The sequence below is a fragment of the Metopolophium dirhodum genome, chromosome 3 (genome assembly GCF_019925205.1).
Source record: "Metopolophium dirhodum isolate CAU chromosome 3, ASM1992520v1, whole genome shotgun sequence".
NCBI classification, from domain to species: Eukaryota; Metazoa; Arthropoda; class Insecta; order Hemiptera; family Aphididae; genus Metopolophium; species Metopolophium dirhodum.
The window spans coordinates 17,636,253-17,647,498 of NC_083562.1; the positions used below are offsets into that span (position 1 = coordinate 17,636,253).

The 11,246-nt window shown below is 28.4% G+C and overlaps 3 protein-coding genes across 3 annotated transcripts; 1 reads left to right on the plus strand and 2 right to left on the minus strand.

Moving 5' to 3' along the window:
- The first annotated feature begins 1,135 nt into the window (after positions 1 to 1,135).
- On the plus strand, positions 1,136 to 8,872 carry LOC132941671 (uncharacterized). The gene is made up of 11 exons (XM_061009814.1): positions 1,136 to 1,317; positions 5,090 to 5,299; positions 5,374 to 5,508; positions 5,643 to 5,756; positions 5,854 to 6,078; positions 6,141 to 6,196; positions 6,411 to 6,644; positions 6,709 to 6,765; positions 7,135 to 7,388; positions 7,451 to 7,613; positions 8,742 to 8,872. The coding sequence occupies exons 6-11, from the start codon at positions 6,184 to 6,186 to the stop codon at positions 8,870 to 8,872; spliced, it is 852 nt and encodes a 283-aa protein (XP_060865797.1). The 5' UTR covers positions 1,136 to 1,317; positions 5,090 to 5,299; positions 5,374 to 5,508; positions 5,643 to 5,756; positions 5,854 to 6,078; positions 6,141 to 6,183.
- Positions 8,873 to 8,966: 94 nt separating this feature from the next.
- Positions 8,967 to 10,073, minus strand: LOC132940319 (beta-galactosidase-like). The gene is made up of 2 exons (XM_061007844.1): positions 9,722 to 10,073; positions 8,967 to 9,426 (listed from the first exon to the last, which is right to left on the minus strand). The coding sequence occupies exons 1-2, from the start codon at positions 9,851 to 9,853 to the stop codon at positions 9,226 to 9,228; spliced, it is 333 nt and encodes a 110-aa protein (XP_060863827.1). The 5' UTR covers positions 9,854 to 10,073; the 3' UTR covers positions 8,967 to 9,225.
- LOC132940570 (uncharacterized) lies at positions 9,907 to 11,013 on the minus strand. The gene is made up of 4 exons (XM_061008301.1): positions 11,009 to 11,013; positions 10,420 to 10,538; positions 10,167 to 10,291; positions 9,907 to 10,122 (listed from the first exon to the last, which is right to left on the minus strand). The coding sequence occupies exons 1-4, from the start codon at positions 11,011 to 11,013 to the stop codon at positions 9,907 to 9,909; spliced, it is 465 nt and encodes a 154-aa protein (XP_060864284.1).
- Positions 11,014 to 11,246: the final 233 nt, after the last annotated feature.

The window sequence follows — 11,246 nt, forward strand, 5'->3', positions numbered from 1 at the left end:
CCCCCCCTAATTACGCCCCTGAATGAGCCACTATATAGGCTACCTATAATATGTGTATCAATAGATATTAGAAGAATACGGTTAGGATTAGCAACATTATTTTCATTGGCCATCGAAAAGGTTTGGTGGTTTTCAGTGCATTTGTGCGGGCACATAACACTATTAGAACATTTAGAACACTATATAGAATAATTGACGTGTAGCCCGTGTCGCCACGCCGAAAATACGTCGGTCGACAATGAAATCGTTATTACTTATTAGTTATTACTTATTAGGTATTCGCATAATACGTTTCGTGTATTGACAATAACTAAATATTTTATAAGCTACAAGTATACTGTCATACACACTGGTTCGTTCACCAACGAGAATTACCACCACCAGGAGAAATAAACGTAAATAAAATTATAGTTAAAAATAAGTTCATTAATTTGAAGAAAAAAAAAATTTTTCATTTTTCAATCACTTTGTATATTGAAGGAACACGCTGAATACATCCGAAAATATGTTACGTTAAAATGCTGTAACAACAATAATATTATAGTTTATTATTATGGTATGGTAAATATTGTTATGGACGTTCGGAGATATTTTTATTTCGTAGAAAAAATAAATACACACACTAAAAATATACAAATTAAAAATCAATTATATCATTAGATTCTTGAGACATTACCTGATCGCCTACAATATATTTTAGACGGTGACGGGGAGCTAGAGGCTTTGGCTAGGCTTGTCGTTTATGTCAAGGGGGGGAATAGCAATATTGCATACCTACTGTAAATATTATCTATAATATTCATCACATTATTTGATGAATTTATCAAGTCATCAAGATTCATCATATTATTATTATAATTTATAATTTATAAACAATAGTCTAACGCTGCGGCCTGCGGTTAACGCGTTTATTTATTACTGATAACGAAAACATTTTATTTTGGTATTATTTTGTCGCCAACATAAACCATGTCTTTGCTTTCGTATACTGCGTTTAAGATTATCAGCTTTGGCGCACGAAGACTGTGCCGCCGCCCGCCGATAACACCGCTGCGGCGCTGCCTAACCGTCATCCTAGACGATCGCGTTTTGTGATTGGCCGACAGTGTCATTGGCCGACAGTGGCCCTCACCGGTGTCGCCGCCGAGTGGTATATGTTATTATAATGTTTTTCCATGCGTTTTGCATTTTTGCGTTTGCCGTATTGACTTTTGACTTTTGATTTATAGTGTCTATACTCGCGTAACTTCTAGGTCCTATAACAGTTTGTTGATACTCATTAGCCTAGCCAATACGCACTTGTTTTGCGACTTTCAAGTAAGTATACCTTAGACATTGATTATTATTATAAAACAGAAAGCGGTTTGCCATGGTGTACGGGGCACGCTGTCCACACGGACAGACCGCTTTGTGTTTGACTGAGACTTAAAGGACATCACAACACTACATACAAGTCTGCTTAGGTTTAAAGTATATCGTTATATAAGAACTATGGTGTGGGTCTCACACTTCAACACTAATTATTCAATGAGATACATGCGTTTGAAAATATTATACGTGTAACGTACAACCGTCGTATATGGCGGCGTATATGTTTTACGTGTAAAAGTGTGTAGATTAACACAACAATTTCAATCGTTTAACATTTTTTTAGATTTTTGGATTTTTGGACTGCATTGTAATAAACCAATAAACTAAAAATAAAAAATTAAGTGTTGTGATGTCCTTTCTATAATAGAATATATTATGTGAATACCTAGGTACCTACACTTTAAATGTTGTAAGCTAAAATGTATATACTATATATTTTTTGACAAGAGTCCAGATATTTAAATTATTTAATTTCAATTGTAAGTTAAACTGTAATTTGTTCAATTTTCAGACATTAATTAATTTTTCTTTCTGTTGATGTAAATTATATTAATAGAGTAGAGGTACTTATATACTTCCAACATTTTAAAAGTATTTGTGTAGTACGTTTACTATTGCTATAATATATATCTTAAATATTATGTGTTATTATTATTATTAGTATAATATTATTTAAACAGTACCAATTGTGTAGCTATTTAAACCTTAATCACCTATAAACTGCTATACATATTGTAAATTATAATACACTATCTGTGAAGTATATATTAATATATTATTATGAAGTACCTAGTACTGCATGGATGATAGTTCCTATAAATTGACGACACCATTGTCGTCAAGCATAATTAATGTATCAAAATAAACTAAATTAAGGATGGGCAGTGGATGAGTTTAAAGGTTTAGGTACCCACCAATCACAAAACAATATAAATTATATAATATTATTTATTTATTAAATCAAAAGCAGATATAAGTAGGTCCTAGGTATAAATAAATTAAATAAGTAGGTATCTAATATATACATTTATATATTAACATAGGTATGTATTTAAGTTAAATACTTGTATAATGTATACCTAATAGGTATGTCCTTAGTTAAATCTTATTAAATAAAATTTAGGTATATACTACACATCTACACTGGTACATATATAAGTCATTGAACATTATTACTATTGTTACAGTAGATCTAGGTAGGTATTCTATAGAAATAGTTATTATAAAATAAATTATGGTAGGCATTAGACAATCAGATCTTTAGTCTATTATAGATTTAACAAATTAGTTGAAATTCAGAATTTTACTGTTGAAAATTACAGGGTTTTAAAAATGCAATCCAGAAGAAAAATTCAAAAAGAGTTAGATTCTTTACAGTGTATTAAAATATGTACTGACAATAACAATGATTTCATCGAAAGAGAAGATAGCCTATTTGTGAATTCGCTTTATATCCCTTCAACTAGCACAGAAAAAAATTCTCAATCTATACAGGAAACTTCCATTTCTTCATTTCATAATGTTCCAAATATTGTAGAAATCAATATCAATGAAAACTGCAATTTATCTAATGCAGATCAGTCTAATAATAATTCAATAAAAATACCTTCTAGTTATACTAAAGAAAGTACTAATAGTATAAGTGGTAGTAGTATTAAAGATGATTTATGTAAATGGATAATTGAGTGCAATGTTCCCCAAAGCACTGCAAGTAAATTATTGTATTTGATGAAACAAAGGGAAATAATTAATACCAATGAGCTGCCTTGGGATACTCGGACATTGTTAGCTACTCCACGGTTAATATCAAGTATTCGTATTGTTGAACCTGGTCAATATTAACATTTTGGACTACCTAGCATCAGGAATAATTCGACATGCATCCTCTAATATGACGGAAATTAAAATTATAATTGGTATCGATGGATTACCCATAGCTAAAAGTAGCAATAGTCAGTTGTGGCCCATTTTGGCATATATAAGTAATGATACAACTAAAACAGTTTTTCCTGTAGGTATTTACCATGGCTATACTAAACCTAAGGACAGCAATGATTTTCTTGTTGATTTTATATCAGAAGCTAAAGAACTTGTTACCAATGGTATTAGTTTGAATAACTGTAATATGAAAGTATCATTTGGTGCTTTTATATGTGATAACCCTGCTAAGGCGTTTATACTAAAATTAAAGGGTTATTCTGGATTTTCATCTTGCACTCGTTGTATTCAAGTTGGAGAACATTATCTAAATCGTGTCTGTTATCCATATTGCAATTTTTCTACTAAAAGAACTCATGAATCATATGCAAGTAAAGCATTCGAAGAACACCATATTGGGAATACCCTATCAAGGCTCATTGAAGTTCCAGGTTTAGATATTGTTACCATGTTTCCTCTTGATTACATGCATCTGGGGGTTGTCAAAAAACTTATTTTACTTTGGTTACATACTGGGCCAGTACAAACACGTATTCAAGGCCGTAATATAAACATATTAAGTAATTCATTACTGAACATTAAACAATTCATTCCTATTGATTTTCCACGGAAAACTAGATTGATACAGGATGTTGGGAGATATAAAGCCAGTGAATTGAGATCTTTTATTGTGTATGTCGGTCCTATTGTGCTCAAAAATGTTATTATTGATAATTCATATACTAATTTTATGGCATTACATGTGGCAATGACAATATTGTTAAGTCCTGATTATAGTTGTTATTTGAACTATGCCAAAGAACTACTTCACTATTTTGTTAGAACGTTTGAAAATATTTATGGCCGGCAGCATATTTCACATAATGTTCATGGACTTCTACATCTCCCTGATGATTATATTCATTTTGGTCCTCTTGATAATGCCTCTGCATTTCCATTTGAAAATTATATGAAAGAGTTAAAGAGTAAAGTCCGAAAACATGAAAAACCTTTGGAGCAATTGGTTAATAGATATGAAGAAATGTATAAGCTACCTGCCTCACTAGTAGTTAAACAAAAATTCCCAGTTATGTCTAAACAACATAAAAGTGGACCATTAGTTGATAATATTAAAGGATTAGAATTCAAAAAACTAACTTTTGATAAATTTAAAATTAATACTTCAGTCACTAAAGAGAGTTATGTATTAACTAATAATAAAAAAGTCGTTAAATGTTTGAATTTTGTTAAAACCAATCAAGGCAGTATCAAATTAGTAGGAAAAGCTTTTGAGTTAATGATTCCTCTATATAAAAACCCTGTTGATTCTACAATTTTTGATATTTATATTGTAAAAAACCTTAGTAATAAATTGTCGTGTTGGGACTATTTAGATATATAAAAAAAAATAATGTTAATTGAACATGAAAATAATTTAATTGCTATGCCAATTATTCATACCTACTTAATTAAATACAATTATGTATAAAATTGTAAATATTATTAATTATTTAAGAATTCTGTATATTATAACCTATAATACATAATACTAATATTATACCTAGTGATCATTAATTTCAATTTGTATTGTTAAGTATTTGAAATATTATGTAGTTCCTATATATTATTAATCATGTATAATTTCAAATATCACTATATAATATTTATATGTAATGCAATTGTAGATAAATTAAATAACTAGTTAAGATAAATAGGATGTAGTTGGTTTAATATAATTGTTAGTATTTAGAAAGTATGTTTTGGAGGTAATTCATATTTCTTAATAAAATATTGAATTTAGATTTCTTATAATCATAATGTGGGTTGTTGTCCACTTTTTAAATGAGGACACGGTGGAATCTGTTCCTGAAACATGGTACCGAAAAAAAGATAAAACATGTGCTTGGCCAATTGTATCAAAGAAGTCAAAAAAAATGTATCGAAAAAAAAGATTATCCAGATGAAAAAAACTATCAGTGGTTACCTGCAAGGATGCTTGGTCGAAAGTATGGTAAGTAATAATTAAAAAATATATGTTTTTAAGGTGGCCACCGAAACTTAAATTTGTTTCTTTTTGTATTTTAGGATCTTTAGAAGAAGCACGGATGAAAACAAACCGGGCACAATTCTACTCAGATTTGTCTGCAAATGAAGATTTAAATGCTCAACGCCTGTTAAAATCAAAAAGTATAATGGAAAGTCCCCCTTCGTTAAGACTAAGTAAATTTGATTTTTAAGTTTAGTCTTCTAGCTAATCTCTAGGTGTTTTATTTAAATTTACTTTAGTTTGTACTTAATAAATAATATTATGTTTTTGTATGTACCTACCTAATTTTAATTTTTTAATTTTCTAGAAAAAATTTAAATAACTGTTGAAAACACTGGTGGTTTTGATGATGAATCAGATATTGAAGATGGTCATGATTCTGATAAAGACCCTGACTATCATAAATCAATCATTTTAAATGGTATGTATATATTTTGGCTCGTATTTTTCTATATAATTTGTGTGTTTTATCATAATATTTATTTCAAACAAGTACACATATATTTATTTGTTAACAGTTCCATCAGTATCACAAACAATGACTAATCGTAATGACAAGTATGTTATGAATTCTCCAATTGGGAAAATTTTGATTGAAGAAACTAGTCCATCTATTATGTCTTCTATGCTTCCAAAACAACCATTTATTGAATATATAAATTTGCCATCACCTCAACGTTCAAACACTACACCATCATCAAATCCTAAAAAAAGAGTTTTATTTTCAACTGTTGGGTCCAAAGGTAAAATCTGAATTAAAGATTGTATTTCCTAAATGATTTTTAATTTGTCTTTTGCTTATTAGGGTGAGATAATCGTTCATCTAAGTATAATACAATTCGTATGGTATGTCTTATGCAGGTATGTGTATTATTATGTTGTATACAATGTATCAATGAAGTATATTTAAGAATCAGAAAATCAGACCTTATTTATATTTGTATTACAATAATTCTTATTTTATTTGTAATAATAGCTAGGCAGTGGCACACATTACACTATATAAGTTTTACTGATTTGTATAATTTTACAATAATTATTTTAAACAAGTACACATATATTTATTTGTTAACAGTTCCATCAGTATCACAAGCAATGACTAATCGTAATGACAAGTATGTTATGAATTCTCCAATTGGGAAAATTTTGATTGAAGAAACTAGTCCATCTATTATGTCTTCTATGCCTCCAAAACAACCATTTATTGAATATATAAATTTGCCATCACCTGCTGTATCTCGACGTTCAAACCCTACACCATTAACTCGTCCTATAAAAAGAGTTTTATTTCCAACTGTTGAGTCCAAAGGTAAAATATAAATTAAATCTGTATTTCCTAAATGATTTTTAATTTGTTTTTTGCTTAATTATAGGGTCAAATCGTTCATCTAAATATAATACAGAATATGACTGTGGCATGACTGATATAGGTATGTATTATAATTATCTTCTATATTGAATGTATCAATTAGTCATCGTTATAATAATAAAACTTCATTCATATTTTATTTGTAAATTGTAATGGTAGCTAGGCAGTGGCATACATTCAAATATACGTCATGTATGTGTTTATAATTATGACATGTTTTTCATATTATGAGTGCGTAGATCGGTTGGTGGATAGGTATTGTGGTCTAACTGATCTTGTATTTTTCATACATTTAAATTTTTTTATAAATATTATTAATTTCTTGGCAAATAAAAATATGTTTTCAATATTTAAATTTTTTCTACTTATACACCAGCTACGGCAATGGTAAATAAGTAGATTATTATAAATTAATTCGTCTATTTTCTAGCATTCAAAAATGTTGTTGTCAGTTCCTTAACTAAAGTTAAGCATGAAATTTCTGCGATACATTCAACTGTGAATTCAAGCTATATGGTGTTGGAAGGATTTATTAATAACTTTGGACAATCAAGAGCTACAGAAATAGCTATGCAGTATGAGAATGGATGTAGTTTAGACGATTTCTTCCCAATTACTAATGAAGAAGATTTACAGTTACTTAACAATATAATTAAGTCTGATAAACAATTTCGATTAAATATGGTAAATGTATAAACTATTATTTGTTGAAGCAGCTGTAAAAATGTTAGTTCAATTTTATTTAAGTTTCCAAGTTATCATTACTCGTGGGTACAAAAGATGTTGGTGATAGCGTGAGACGACTTATGGGACGTATGTTTATTGATGATGTTTTAACCGAGTATTCTCTTCTGGGAAAAAAGAAGAAAATAAACTTCTCAGAATTGCCTGTTTATCAACTATTCATAGGTGAGTACTTAACTTAAAATGATTTCTTTATTAATAATAATACTTTTCATACTTTTAGGTACTATAGCCTGTAGTTAGTATCATAGTTTAAAATTGGCCTTATTTATTAGGTTATTACTTATTAGGTTAATGATGATATAAATAAGCTACACCCCAAAATACATAATATGCTAAAACTCTTGTTTAAAATTGGCACTATTAATATAATATTAATGAGCTTTTAATTCAAGTCTAGTATTATGAACATAATTTATAAAATATTTATGTTTTAAAATACACTACTAATAAATTGAAAATTAGACCAACATAATTATTAATTATTTACCTTAAAATAAGATTATATTATTATTGATTGTTTAAATACAGAGTAAATGTCAGATAATTTTTATAAGCTACCATAATAAGCCTTATATTCTTGAAAATTAGTTATGTTATGTTACGGTATTAAATAGAGCTTGGATATGAAGGCAGTTTAAACAATAAAAGCACTTAAAATGTGAGAGGCAAAAAGAAAAGTATTTGTGGTAAAATGATTAAACGGACATATATTTATTAATCTATATTGATAGGTAGTACCTGTAGGTAGTTTCATCTTTCTTAAGGTCCCCTGCAGTGGTAGTGGTGTCGTTAAATTCTATTGTCTTGGGTTTACCGCCGCGGTGAGCGGTGAAATGTGTCCTGCAGCAATTCACCGCCACCACTGCAGTGTGTGGAGACCTTTAAACTTTAAATTAACTTGCCACACTCAATAAAGTATTAGGTAATATCAAGAAGTATTGCTAATAGTATAACACATTAAAATAATTTTAAACATAACATCGACAATGTGTAATCATCACAATAAAGTGTTATCAATTTGTACAGTTTGTACTTATATAAAAACTGTCAGACCTATTAAAATTTAAAAATTTCAAAAAGGCATTTATAAGTAAAAAAGCAAAAAAAAAAAAAATTCATCCATTATTAGAAATTAAATTAAACACATTTTGATATAAAAATTATTTTTCTATTATCATAAACAAAGGTATTTGCATTCCAGTCCGAGCCCTAGTAATAAATATTATAATGTTACTTTTTGTGGTGGACATTTTATTTGTATTAACTTTATGTATGTTTTATTTGTTTTAGATGCATTAAGAATCCATCAAAAATACAAAGATAAGATCAATAAAGATTTTAATGACCCATTTGCAAACTGGCTTAATCACTCTAAATTTAGGCTTCTGAACAAAGCAGTTGAAAAAAATAACAAACTATAAATTGTGTTCTTTAATAAATATGAATTAATAAATAATAAACAATATATAAGGTACTATAATTGCATTAAAACTTTATTTTATTTAAAATCTGCATTCCATTCTATATTAAACATATAGCTTTATTGTAACATTTAAAAGGCGGACAAAAAAGGACGACAAAAAATTATTATAACATTCCAGTGATATTAGTAACACTACGTTGAAATTTTATTAGAACATTACACGTTATATATTTCAAATGTTTTTGAAACTTCTCTAAACTTTATTTTGTCTGGGAAGATGTTTTAATTTTCTGAATTATGTAGGTATCCTAGCTGGGCCCTATCTAGTTGATGTTATGAACTGTGAATAAATTATTGCTTGTCAATGGATGGTTTTATAGAATGACACACTGGTAATGTAAACTGTATTTTATAAAATGCTGGTAATTTAACACTGTTGACGTTTTCAACTGATTTGATTGAAGAAATCCATGATGTATAATTCAAAGGATATGCAGTCATTTTCCAAGGGCTTAATATTTTATTTCTGAGAATCACTTGATCAAAAATTCCCTAGAAAATATAATTAGTATTATTTTACATACAATATTTTAATTCAGTAATTATACTCAGTTGGTAGTTAAAATAAATATAATACAATCTGATTCAGTGATTGTAAATATTACCACTTTTGTTTCTAAAAAGGTAATGTAACCAGTCGCCAGTCTGTATACAATTTATCAAATATTAACTTCTATGGTAACTGGTAAGCATTATATTATACTATAATACTATAGTATACTATTATAAATTATACTATTTCAGTCTATGACCATGAATAAAATAATTTATTGTCAGCTATTATTACCTTCCTATCTTCAATAAAGTCTCCAAAATTAATCCTTCCCTGATTCTCAATTAAAATGCTTAGGTTTTGAAGAGTACGGTTAATGTTTAAGCTTATTGTAGTATTAGCTTTCAACCGATTCATAGTACCCATGTTTCTAAAACTATAACTGCAATGTAACTCTACTTGATCCAGGTAATGATTGCTCAATCTCTAACCGTGTTCACAGTTAGGTTTACTGGATTTTCAACATTTTTTTGATCATCTGTTAATGTTGTTTCATACATTACTAAACCAAAGTTAATATCTAAGTCCTCAAACGGTAAAGGAACATCACTGATCACTGGTTTAATACGTTGAGCAACCTTTTCAAATATGCCGATGTGAATCCAAAATTTGTACCTCCGTGAAACATATAAAAGCTAAACGAAGCATTCATTGCCAACATTACTTTCATTTGTTTTACAACATCGATGGGGTTTACTATAGATTCTGATTCTTGCCAATGTGTTAACCAACCGGGATATAACTCTGAGTTCACTAGTGGACCTACTTTTTGAACCTTTCTCATGAAGTCAAAACATTGGGAAGCTAGAACAAACATATAAAAATAAACTATAATTCAAATCTGCAATAAATTTAATATTTTATAAAATTGGCACGTCTCTCTATTTTTTCACACACCAAATCAAATACTTTGACTTTTTGTAAATACTAACCGTTTGATGAAATTCCAAAATCTACAGTTGCATTAACTTCTGGAATAACGCCACAGTCAAAGTATGACTGACCACATCCATCAATTGTAAAAAGCACAACCTTATTTTCTATATAACTCCTAAATAAATCACGTATCCATAATTTATACTCAGAATCGCAGGTATAATAACTTCCATACTCATTTTCTACCTAATGAAATTTATATATATTTTTTTCATCCTTGATTGACAATAGAACATTAAAGATATCTACCAGGCAATCAGAAAAAAAATTCCCAAAATATTAAAAAAATAATTTCTGAAAAAATTTCTAACACTGTATAAGAACAAAAAAAAAAAATGTGGAATTGTGAAAATACAAAAACAAAAATTATTATATATACTTACTCGTTATTAGTTATTACTTGTTAAATTCCTGTTCGGTTTTTAATGGGGTATTAAAATATAATTTTGATCTGAAAAATCATATTATGATTCAAGTTATTAACTTTGCTTATTAAAACTGCTTAGTACTGCTTACTTTCAACTTTTATTACTATTTTGTCACTAAGTCAATAACGTTCCGAAAAATGCAAAAACTAGGATTTACCACATTGTGACTAAAGGGATAAGTATTGACTGTTTTATAACACTAATACCTTAAAATGATCTTTAACATTAATTTAAATATCATATTAGGATTAATTTAATTATACCTTAACGGAACAAGTACCGGTTTTTCAAATTTTCCTCAATTCTATACAATTTGAAAATTATATTTTAACCACTAATCTATTGTCGGAATTTATAAATAACTGTACTATTTTAATTTATAATATACAGACTAT